Here is a 12,613-nt window from a genome sequence, read left to right as displayed (position 1 = left end):
CCAATGTCTGAATATATGAACCGGATTCTTAAAGTGTTTTCTCTCTGTTATTCAGGACTCATCTTTGTCAAATTTTAATAGAGCTTTAATAGAATTTTCACTGTTGAAAGCGTTTTTTTGTGTGCTTTTTTTTAAAAAAAATAATGTTAATGTTTCATTTATTCAGACAACTTCTTTCAGGAAGATTAATTTGATCTCCTGACATGTTTTGATTGCCAACTGTCAGTCTTCCTCAGAGGCATCTACTGATCACTTTGATGTGTCCCTACCACTTTTTTCCTGATGAAAGAAAAATGTCTGAATAAATGAAACAACATATTAAGTTTTTTGTTTGCTTTCTGTGGTGTTTTTTTTTATTATTATTTTATTTGTCTTTAGCACTTGCATCAAAGAAAAGATCTTAAATTCTCAGCCTTAATTTTTTCAATAATAAATAAAAAAAAAAAAACCCACTGAAAACAAACTTATAAACACTATGATGTTAGACATTTTATTATTATTATTATTGTGATGTAATTAATTTGTTAATGACTTATGTGACTGACAAGTGAAAGAATAAAGGAAATCATTTAAGGGTAATGCTGTGACGTTAATGTCTAGAAGGAAAAGAATCTGGACCAGAACTTGGGGCTAGACTTGAAAACAAAAGTGGTGAATAGGAAACTGACAGAGCTGACCCACCATGCGGTTTGGACCAAAGAGGAGTGGCCATCGGTTCACATGAGATATGCGGCAGCATAGGAAGCAGTCCTAACAAACAAAAAAACGGCTTTTTTCTACTGTTTAATAAAGATATTGGACACAGTCAACCAAGCGTATGGATATGTATACAGTACATATGATTTTTGGAGATGGTATTTTTTTATTATAACTGTTAACAAAATTCTTATTTCACTTGTTCACATAACTCATAATCAACCATAACAAAATGTGTTCATTTCATCACAAAAATGACAAATACCAACAAATATATGAATAATTTTGAGCTCATGTTTATATACATGTAAATGTCTTATTGAACTATTGAGTCAATAAAATATTTACCCTTGAATGGACCCTGTTGCATATAATTAAATTCAATTCAACTTTATTTATATAAGAAAAAATAGAGTCCATAGTAATGAAAGAAAGAACCCAACAAGATCCATGCACAAGCATTTAGCGACAGTGGGAAGAAAAATCTCGTTTTTTATCGGAAGAAATCTCCAGCGGAACCAGGTTCAGAGGTGGCAGCCGTCAGCTTCGACTGGTTGGAGTTGGTGAACATATAATAGACACAACATTAAGTATAATAGCAGCAGTAGCAAGCTGCTAATCCAGTGGTTCTTAACCTTTTTTTTTTGTTGTGACCCCATTCTGATATCACAAATTTCTGGTGACCCCAGAGACATTATTTTATCTCCTAGAATACGTTTTTAATGAGTGTTGTGATATCGTGTTACGAGTAGCCTGGATTGGTGCACCAAGTGACAAAATACGCCAGCTAAGATATTTCTATACTGTATATTTGAGGAGGTGTAAATATAGAATAAAGTTGTTTGAGATTGTGTAATTATTTTAAAAATAATAACTTAAATCAAATGAAAATAAGTTTATCTCTTTATTGTTGATTTAATGTTTTTACTGCTGATTTATTGAGCTTTAAACTTCTGTTGCACTTTTTAATCATGCAAAGCACATTGAATTGCCTTTTATATGAAATGTGCCATAGAAATATATTTGTCTTGTCGAAAATAGATTAAAATTGTAATTTTGATCAGTTTTTTTTTTTTTGTCAATTACTAGAAATTTGAAGCGACCCCATTTGAATGCCTGGTGACTACAAGGTTGAAAACTGCACCAATCAATATAAATTATATATTTTTTGTCAGTACTAATTATGGAAGCCCTTTCCCACCAGAAAAAAAATCTAGGAAAAGTAAACTTAATCATAAAAAAAAATCCTAAATCATAATTATGAGGTACTATGTCATGATTATTTTAATTTTCCTAGTTTAAAAAAGTATGGTATAATTATGACTTAGTATCTCATAATTATGACTTTTTCTTTATTTAACTTTTCCTAGTTGTTTTTTTACTACCATGAATAATCGAGTTTTCTGTTTGTTTTTTATTGGGTTTTTTTTAAATAGTTGTTACTGGTGTGAGCCAAAGGGGGCGCTGTGGTGCTATGGTTCTCTATGTTGTGGCCAGCAGAGGAAGACGCCTCATTAAGGGAAGTGTCGCAGCGTGTTCATCTCTGCGTTCGTTACCTCCCGCTCTCAGTTTTTAGCAGATAATCACATTAAATAAAGCCAATCAGCTTTTAAGTATCAAACAGTAAAGCAACAAAATGGCCACTGGTAAGTCACTATCTTTTTCTGCGTTAAAAAATATATGCAATGAGTGTAAAATGCCATCACGGCTTTTATGATTCTAGAGGCCTCAGCAATGGCTCGGTCTATTTCCTGGCGCTAGCATAGCCTGTTGGAACTAGGCTATTTCCGGAGCTTTTGCTTCGAAGATTTAAATATTTTATGTTCATTCCTAATTGAATAACTTAAAACCATTGTGTGTGTTAATCAAGTGTTTTAAGTATCAAACCAGTTTTGGCTTTAGCTAAATAGCTTGTTAGTCCCTTTGTTTATTTGCGCGCTATTGTTTCTTTAATGAGCTAATGCTACTCGAAGCAGAAACCGCTCGCCAATGGGGGCTTTGTTTTCCTCACGCTGCGTTTTATATGAACAAATAAAAGTGAGTGATTTTAATATGTGCTTAAAGCTTGTTTTAGCATTATTTAGTCGTAGCCTGTGCTGATTGACCGCCATTTTTAGCGCTCAGGCCTCTCAGCGTGCTGCTGCCCTACTTTCAGCTAACACGAATGTAATTTAAACAATGAAAACACAGCTGCTTGTTTACAACCATTTCAACATGTTTTATTTGATCTTTTACAGATTCTGGCTACGGTGGCTCCCAAAGGTAATACATTCATGATGATATGGGTCACGTGTTTACTGACATTTCAAGGACTATATTGTAGCATGACTCCCCATGAAACATTTAAATCTAAAGCAAAGCTAATAAAGAAGTTAATAAATAACCTCTTATCTTTTAGCATGTTTGTTACAGTTAAGTGAATAAAGACTTTAGGAAACTTAAACTTTGGCCATGTTGAGACTATAGCTGGGCAATATATTGAGATTCAAGATATATTGAGTTTTCTATTTTGATGATACAGAAAATTATCGCCTGTATCAAGTTTTTTTTTTTTTAATTTATATGATCACACAGAACAAATCACATCATACAAGTATTTAATATTTTTCAGAGTGCTGTTAAACAGTGTCCTTTACATTTTTTTCATTTATCAGAGATATGTTTTTATAGCTTATTTTGTATTAAAATACTTGTTAGAGTTTCTGCTTTTGTTACTTCTCAGAACAACTTGAAAAGCACAATTAAATGGATCACTGGGATGCATCCTAATCCAGAGTTTCATCTAAACAAGCCACACTACAGAACTCACTCACATGTGCTGTCTTTTAGAGGAGAAAAGGCCAAAAGTGCAACATATTGATCAGCTGTTGGTTATTAAATATGCCTGTGTGGCACTTTATCAGCAAATTTAACCTAGAATTGTCTCTCTGGTTAGACTTTGAGTTAAAAATATTTAGTTATATATCATATATTACCATTTTGAGAAATATATTTCGAGATATGAGTTTTGGTCCTAATGGCCCAGCCCTAGATGAGACCTATTTAGTTTTCAAAAGGCTACATTCATGTAATATATATAATAAAGGTTAATATGAGTATTGTGCTTACACTTTGTCAAGGAGTGTTTTATTTGCTTGTCGGACATGTTCATATCAAGTATCTTTGTGTGCTCAGTCCTTGTTGAAAATGCCTGGACTACAAATTGAAATGCTTTTTTGTTTCCGTAGCTACGGAACGTATGGAGGTCAGCAGCAGAGTGGCCAGGTATGACGTTTACCCCAATAAACATTTTTGTTAAAGGGAACATATGCAGTTTTTCTCCCATCTCCGTTTGTTTTAAGAACCTCCAAAACATAGTATTTCAGGTGTATTTTTCTAAACTCACCTGTTTTCCAGAGTTTTAGCCATCTGAAACGTGACTTTCTGAGCTGTTCTGAAATCAGTTCTTTTTGAGGCCTACTTATGCATATTCATGAGTGGGCGTGTTATAGTGCTCACTCATTTCACGTCTCGCTCTTTTACAGGGTGATAAAAAATTTTTTTGCTATCCACACACTGTTGTTTGTAGCCAAAAAACTGCACATTACCGTAAAACACATGGATATTTAAGAGGCTAGTGTTATTTTGAGTCAGTCTCAGTGCTTCAGGGTCTGTGCATTTCAGCAGCAGCAGTTATTGAAACTTTCACCGGAGTGTTAAGTTGCTAAGTCACTTTTTCCTCCTCCATTGCCCTTCAAACTACATGAATAGTGCATTTAAGGTGATAATCATTTTTGTTTTGTCCAACCGCTGCATCGGATTATCACACACACGTCAGATCAGCGATATGAGGCAATATAACAGGTTCGCCAATGCGCCGAACCACAAGAGCGGAGTACACCTCCGCATTAACAAATGGTGAAAACACTACAGTGTACCATGGAGGCGCGACACCAGCATTAGGAAAGTTCTGTATTTAGTTTTACCGGTAGCCATCACCTTTGCTAGCGAGATAAAAAATGGTGGACGTATGCAAAAGTTTTCATCAGGTTGGGGGTGGAGTCCATGGGTGGAATTACCAGCGGACGTGAGTGTATTTTCTTTCTAGATTTGACTTGTGACGTCACAAATCTGGAAAATTTGAAATCACGCAGTTTTCTCTGTGAGACTTACACAGACCACAAACATGGATTTATTTCACTTTGTGTGCCAGTGAACGCTCAAGTTACGTCATGTGATTAAAAAATAGCTGCAAAAGTGGATTTTTCATAATATGTTCCCTTTAGATTTGGGTATACACGTTCTGTGCTTATGCGTTTACTGTTGATCTAACCCATATAAATGTTTGTTCTCAGCAGGGTTATGGACAAGGAAATGGAGGAAACTCCTATGGTGGACAGAGTTATCCTGGTTATGGACAACAAGGTGCCTCACAAGGTATGGCTTCTTTCTGACTGAAGTATTGGTGGTGACTCAGATTTCCGTTTAAAATTCCCCCTAATTCCATTTCCCGGTATAACCAATTTATTTTACTTTTTGGCTTGTTTTAATTGGCTTTTCCCTAAATTGTTGTTAACATTATAAATATTCCAAAATAATGACAAAAATGCTTAATAGGGATTAATTGAGGTCAAAATTTTGTAAATATTATATTTCGATGCTTCAGGAGTGAAAACCTCAAATTTCTACTTCATACAACGTTTTCAAATGTGTTCAAAAGGCAAACGTATCCATTGTATTATTGTATTTTGTAGGGATGCACCGAAATATAAATTATTGTCCGAAACAGAAAATGAGAAAACAAAGACCAAAAACCGAACAAAATGTTTATGCAAATTATTAATACCATTGCATTTATGGATATAAATGTGTAACTACAGTGTTGACGTGACAAGGCAACATAAATCATATGCACGTGTTTTGTCTCAACCTCTGCTCAGAAAATGCTTTAGTGCTCAGATATATTGAAATATATTCACTCTGTTAGTCCACAGATTATTTGGCTCATTTGCAGACAGGAGTGTGCTGACCGCTGCGTTTGATCGCATCATCACAACATCCTGTTTTGGTGGCCGAGTTTTCGGCGCATCACTAGTATTTGTGTATAATGTGTTTTTGAATAAGTACTTGTCTCTCTTCAGCAGACGGTTATGGCCAATCTCAGCCACAGAGCTTCAATAATTATGGACAAGAATCCTCTGGGTAAGCTAATGATCATGTATTATTTTCTTGTTTCTCAAATTAGGTTACATTAAATTATTGACTGTGCTTAGTTTCGTAGTTCTTTTTTTAATGGCCCTTTTAACACTGGTTGCCATATTCCTGTCCTACATTGGCATCTCCTTATTGTAATTGTATTTCTGTGTTCACAGGTACACTGCAGGTGACAAGTCTTCCTTTGGCCAGCCAGCGGCTGGTTCCTATGGACAGCAGGGCTCATATGGACAGCAGGGTTCATATGGCAGCCAGGGAGGGGGAGACAGTTATGGTCAGCAGAGCAGCAGTACTTATGGTGGCCAGTCACAGGGAAGCGGAGGTGGTGGAGGTTATGGTAGCCAGGGGCAAGCTGCTGCCCCCAGTGGTGGCGGGTATTCAAGGTGGAGTGAAGGTATAGTTATTAACATCTTGAGAAATGTAAAGATGGAAGTCACCAGACCTCATACGGTTTCCTAGTTCAGTAAACCAACTGTATGTTATGGTTTTTTTCTTTTTGTTCTCCTAGGGGACAGTAGCAGTCAGGGTAGCAGATATGGACGTGACCAAGGAGGCGACCGCTCTGAAGGAGGCGGCTACAGAGGTCGTGGTCGTGGCGGCGGCGGCGGCTATGACCGTGGGAGTTATGACCGCAGTGGTGGATTTGACCGGGGCGGCTATGACCGAGGTGGAAGAGGAGGATCTCCTGGTATGGGGTAAGTTGCGCTGTGCCACTGCCCCCAAGGTACCGCTAAATCCTGAACTATAAGAAACAATCATCCTGTCCACATCGTTGGATTTTCACATCATTTGTTTAATGCTCCAGATGTCCATAACTCTGGTAATTTGTGTTCACTTAAAGCATTTTGGTACAATCTGGTGATGTGATGCATCATAGGGCGATGCCTGCCAGCCCTTCCGCTTTGTGCTAATGCATCCAAATCTAACACTGAAATGTTGGTATTGAATCCATGAGCTCAATTAGAATCGGAGGAAACAGAAACTTGATCATTGATGCATTGCGACATGGTGACTGAAAGTCCACAGGTTGTATGTTCCACTCTACAGCATCTACTAGCAGGTTTTTTTTTTTAAGAACTTAGAGAATAAATATTTTGGAGAGAAAAATTGCCACATGGTAATGTACTTACTGTTTCCACTTGATAGGAAGGATGCAGCATCCTGTTATTGTTTAAAATGTAAAATATTTCATATATAGACTTTTGAAAACTTCATTCTCATGGCGTACTACAAATATCTTAAAAGTTACTCATTGGCATAATATTCCTGTTTTTTTATTATTGAAAATATGGATTGTTTTATTTTTATATCCCCAACTTCTTTTTTTTTCCCCAACCAAAACTTGTTCTCATGTACCACAACAATGGAAAGTTCCTCTGAGATGATGCCATTAGATCTGGATTCACAACCTTAAACTGCTTCACCTTCTACAGGTTTCATGAAAGTGTTGTATGATTGACAATGGAGAACATGTTTTTTGTGTTAACTTGGATCTACATTTCGTACTACAGGTGATTGAACTTAAAGTTGGACCTCAGTAAAAAGGAACTCGTAATTCCACTCAATGGAAGATTGCTCATTGGTTGCTGCACATCAATTTGGCCTGCTATTAAAGACAAACACTCTGCTGGCTTTCCAGCATTTGGTATTAATCTGGTATTACAAAAATCACTAAATTCCTCATGGTATGGTGAACCAGTTTCACGGTAACTGTCTTCACCCATCTGCCTGATTGTTCAGGCAGAGCTGCAAAGTCGTCTGCTGATTGATCTCTAACGCATTCCTCGTGAGACATTTCCACCAATAGTCGCACACCCTGGCAGGAGTGCATACTGATGGGGATGTAGGGGAGCTTTGAGCTCTCAGTTGGGACAAAGGAAAAGCCATCATATCTCCAATTTTTCCTCTGCAGAGGTGGTGACCGTGGTGGCTACAAAAATTTCGGTGGTAAGTGACGAGCATCAGAACTGTGTCGGTGGGGGAAGAAAGAACTTGAGCTAGCAGAAAGGAAAGAGGGGTATTAAAATAATGGAGAGGAAAAAAAAGAGAATCAGTGAAGGCCACCATTTCCATGTCCAGAGCCCATGGGACTCCACCTATTATGTCTCAGAAATGACTTCAGATATGGTAAAGAACAAGGAGCCTGAGCTGTAAAGTAATGGTATTGTTGTATGAAGTTAAGGGATGATGTAAATAACAAGTGTTCTCTGAATGAAGAAGGAAAACTTTCTATTACTGGAAACATTGGTGGTTTTCATTCCTGGTATAAACTGAAAAGGAAATACAAACAGAACATTTCTGCTCATGTTTCAAGGTGTTGGTATATGAACCAATGGTATGAAAGCACAGAGCTGTATACAAGAACTTAAATTTTCTTTATCTATACACATTCTTAGGGATGACTGTTAATGATGTGATCTAATGACTTGTAAATCCTTTGGAAACCATGAGGAACCTTTAATAGATCCATCTTTTCGTTTGTTATACAGGCTCACGAGACTACGGATCAAGGGATGATTTAGGTGAGCCCAGTTGTTAAATAATATCTACATTTGTCATTGTAACTGGAACAATTTTCCTCATTTATTCCTGGTATCTTCTCTGTGCAGGTGGAGAGCAGGACAACTCTGACAACAACACCATTTTTGTTCAGGGACTTGGAGAAGATGCCACAGTTCAGGAAGTTGGAGATTTCTTTAAGCAAATCGGTATCATTAAGGTACTCCAGACTTCCTTTCCTGAAACCATGATCCTACATCAATGTTTAAACTTAGCTGACATAAATATGAAGCATTAAAGGAAGGCTCTGCCCCTCTCGCTTAGGTGAACAAGAAGACCGGGCAGCCAATGATTAACATCTACTCCGACAAAGCCACGGGTCAACCTAAAGGAGAAGCTACAGTGTCCTTTGATGATCCTCCTTCTGCCAAAGCTGCCATTGATTGGTTTGATGGTAAATGTGCTTGTTTATTTTATGTTTAATGGTTTTCTATAAATGGACTTCCTAACATGAGGCATTTCTCACAATTCATTATTACAGGAAAGGAATTCAACGGCAAACCCATTAAAGTATCATTTGCGACCCGTAGAGCTGAGTTCACATCAAGGGGAGGAGGAAGAGGAGGAGGAGGAGGAGGAGGAGGACGAGGAGGAGGTGGGTGCCATTTGTGCACTTTTGCATACTTCATATGATCTTGGTCTTCAGTTCATCTGCAGGACCATTTCATAGAGGTGGTTTAAAACGATGACAGATTTTTAGGATCTTGGATTTTTGCAGCATGCACCCACACAATGACCCTCATTTATCAACCTTGTGCGAAAACGGGGTGCAAATTTGATTGCACATTTAGTCGTATGACAGGACGAGCATGTGATTCATGAAACATTTGTATTTGACCAATTCTAGATTGAGAAATGATCGGGTGTCAGTCAAAGCAACGACTAATTTCGATAGTCATTAACATGCGTCAGCGGTCCCGCCCATTGAGGTCAAACAAGAAAATAAGCTTTTCCAAGATGAAAATCGGCATCTTCACATCTTAGGAGGAACAAAACAAAAATGTGCTTTTGGACAGGGTGAAAACTGAAATTAAAGATGCACATTTAAACGTTCTGGAAGTGTATCCGCTACCTAACGGGTGAAGTCTGCTCCCCTATGTGCGCTGAGAGCAACTTCACAACAGAGATTCTGAGAGACATGGCTATGACGTTTATCATCCTCAGTCCACATGTTTTATGCAATAGATATCACAATAAAGGAAATTAACTATTAAAACGCTTTAAAAATGAAAAAACTTCAAAAGGACTAAATGTTTTCCCTTGTCTCTATTATGCCTTCAGCCAATTTCACTTAATATTACCAATTACTGCAGCGTAGCCTTAAAAGTTAAAGGGACTCTTTGGATTTAAAAGCTTGAATGAGGTCCGGTTTTGTCCGTATATCCACCAGTTATGCACTGTACGGAGGAAACGGGACCTCATTCTCCAATGCAGAGCAGCGTCTCGTGTGTGTGCACTGAGTAAACCGATGCGCTCCTGCTCGGTAGCAGAGTTTACCAGCGAGGTTATGCGGTATTCCGTGAAAGAAAAACAAAAAAAGTGGTACTGGTAATAACGTGAACTATTTTAAAATGTTAAATTTATTTGAATAATCCGTTTAGATTAGTTCTGAATGTGCGTCTGCTTATGCTTAAATGATGGCTGAGGTTTGTTTGATACTTTGTTTTCCGTCTCAGTCAGATTTGGCTGTGTTGAACCACAAATCCACACACTAATATTTGCGTATTTGAACTCAGACCTGACGTGAGATCTGATCGTAGGGTACGCTCATATCAAAATTCCTAAATACCAAAGTTTGCGTAAATTTGGTCGAACGCATGTCGTACGCTCAGATCTGAACGTACGAACAATTGATAAATGAGGGCCAATGTCTATTTTTAGCTTTGAGACCAGGTTTGTAAAAGCGGCACAAAATGGGTGGAACCATAATATCTGACTTATTACAATTCTCAGATATGACTTTAAACACAGAGAAATTGCGAGACATGAATTGAGCATTATACTGTTTTCTGTTTAACTCTAGGCTTCAGAGGTCGTGGTGGTGGAGGAGGACCTAACTTTGATATAAAGGGAGGAGATTGGCCTTGCCCAAACAGGTAAAAGCTTAAGTTTCTGTCATTTCTAAAACATATTGCACTATTAACACATTTTATTTGATTTAACTAATGATCAAATCTGAGCAGGATCTAATCTCTTTCAATCTTCATTTTTCGTTAGCTCTTGTGGCAACATGAATTTTGCACGGCGACAAGAGTGTAACAAGTGCGGTGCACCCAAACCTGGAGATGCAGGATTTGGAGGTGGAGGTAATGATTTTTTTAACTGGATTTGAAACTCAAATGTTAAAGCAATGACAGGTTTTACCCGTTCCCATATGAACACTTGTCTGACTATATTTTTGCAGATCGCGGTGGCAGAGGTGGATTTGGTGGAGACCGTGGTGGTGGATACAGAGGTCGTGGAGGTTTCCGAGGTGGTGACCGTGGTGGCGATCGTGGAGGCTATGGAGGTGGTGGCTACAAGATGGGAGGAAGGTTAGTTCATCAGCTATCACTATGTCGGTGTGTTTACATGATTTGCCACAAGAGGGCAGTAGTTAATTGAATTACTGGATGTTTCTTTTTGGAACAAGGAACCTTAAATTAAAGCAGTGCTTTTTCCAGGTTTGGGGGTGTTTAAACAATATGTAATGCATTAAAAGGGCAATTGATTTTTTAAAATCTAAAGTAAGGCTCTTTTGTTGCAGCCGAAGACATTATGGCTATGTTCAAAATCACATACTAGCATACTACTAATACAAAGTTTGAAGCTAAAATTAATATGTAGTGCATTCACATTAGATATTATGGAAAGCTTGAATATGCTAGAAATACCTGGATGTTTACTATATCGGGTGGGCACACTAGTCGTACATTGTGATGTATTTTGAGCAGAAAGTAAAATCGTCCTGGGAAAGGTTTCAAGCTAAAAGTCAAATATCCCCTTTTCAAAATAAAAGCATCTCTTTTTGTCTTCCATTAGTTTTTAACACTTTTGTAAACGGGGCTCTTGTTTTGAAGTTAACCGGAAGTTTTTAAATGTGTTTCTGAGTTTTATGGATCAATTGACCACATGTTGATATTCTACTTGGTCACTTTCTCACCTAAAATACTTTTCAGATATGCTAAAGTGCTGACAGATATTGTGTGCTTAAGGTTTTTGTCGTTGTAGGTTCTAAATGTGTCATGTGTGGTAATGGTGTTAGCTCCTTCATGCCATAACAGTTTCCTAAAGATGACTGGTTGTAAAGTCACAGCAGTTTCATTTTAAAACTTTAGGTTTTCAGTGCAGTGGGAGGAAGTTAAGGGAATAGACATGTCAGTGATGTACGTTTGTTTCTTCCTCAGAGGTGACCGCAGAGATGACAGGAGAGAACGACCATACTAGACGCTGCATGGGATAAATCCATTCCTGTCTGGGACACGGCCGCAGAGGGACGAGTAGAGGGAGGGCGGGCGGGCATCACCCGCTCACACTCGTCTGCTTGTTGTTTTTGAAGCCAATTCATCCTCTAGTCACTGGTCCCCCTGTGGGCGGCGGAGGGTTAATGTGAAGCCATGGCTGGGTTGGTTGTCGTTTTGTTCATTTCTTTGTACATCTTTTAATTTCCTCTCAGATTCTAGTTGCAGGTGTTTCGTGAGGTAGATTTGTATCATTGTTTTGTATGAACCTGATAATGTTTTACTTGGATTTTTGTTCTTCCACAATATAAAAGCTTTGACTTTCATGTGTGTTATTTATATTATACATGCTGCATGTGTGTGACTCTGCTGTTAAAAAACAGCTCAAAGGTCACATTGAGAGATTGTGGTACTAGGTAAAGCAGGGGTCACCAACCTTTCTGAGACTATGCTACTTCATAGGTACTTCCTAAATACTAAGGGCCCTATTCTCCCGTCTGCACATCGCTTTTTTACGTGCTTCTTTCCTGCTTGTATTTTCCGGTTCAGGCTCCTGACATGCCTACCGCGCACAAGTAGACAGAAAGTGTTTGTAGATGTTTGCAGTGAAACAGAACCATTGGCTTCCTGTAATATGCAGTTTTAAATCTAAATTGTTAAATGCCTTATGGAGCTGATTTGATAAAGTCTGAAGCTGATTCTCAGTTAGATATGTGTAGGAACAG

The 12,613-nt window shown here is 38.0% G+C and overlaps 1 protein-coding gene across 11 annotated transcripts; it reads left to right on the top strand.

The window, feature by feature from the left end:
* Nucleotides 1-2,188: 2,188 nt before the first annotated feature.
* Nucleotides 2,189-12,214, top strand: taf15 (TAF15 RNA polymerase II, TATA box binding protein (TBP)-associated factor). Of its 11 annotated transcripts, none has more exons than XM_028465241.1 (17): nt 2,189-2,342; nt 2,934-2,958; nt 3,924-3,960; nt 5,034-5,112; nt 5,820-5,877; nt 6,048-6,283; nt 6,398-6,584; nt 7,802-7,836; nt 8,379-8,411; nt 8,499-8,608; nt 8,713-8,842; nt 8,930-9,047; nt 9,119-9,123; nt 10,472-10,544; nt 10,666-10,754; nt 10,853-10,982; nt 11,835-12,214. In XM_028465241.1, exons 1-17 carry the CDS (start codon nt 2,333-2,335, stop codon nt 11,872-11,874), a joined length of 1,395 nt encoding a protein of 464 aa, XP_028321042.1. In that variant the 5' UTR covers nt 2,189-2,332; the 3' UTR covers nt 11,875-12,214. The 11 variants fall into 11 exon arrangements, with proteins under 11 accessions (XP_028321042.1, XP_028321041.1, XP_028321050.1 ...); XM_028465240.1 differs by having other exon boundaries at nt 5,817-5,877; XM_028465249.1 differs by having other exon boundaries at nt 5,031-5,112; nt 6,048-6,058.
* The last annotated feature ends 399 nt before the right edge of the window (nt 12,215-12,613 follow it).

This window comes from Gouania willdenowi, chromosome 13 (assembly GCF_900634775.1).
Source record: "Gouania willdenowi chromosome 13, fGouWil2.1, whole genome shotgun sequence".
Lineage (NCBI taxonomy): Eukaryota > Metazoa > Chordata > Actinopteri > Blenniiformes > Gobiesocidae > Gouania > Gouania willdenowi.
This window is presented reverse-complemented; position numbering and strand designations above follow the sequence as displayed.

Bases quoted from the DNA above. Each gene is read 5' to 3' on its own strand.
- taf15 (XM_028465238.1), top strand. The intron at 8,609-8,712 runs GTACTCCAGACT...CCTCTCGCTTAG, and splicing joins AGCAAATCGGTATCATTAAG to GTGAACAAGAAGACCGGGCA. The intron at 8,843-8,929 runs GTAAATGTGCTT...TCATTATTACAG, and splicing joins TGCCATTGATTGGTTTGATG to GAAAGGAATTCAACGGCAAA.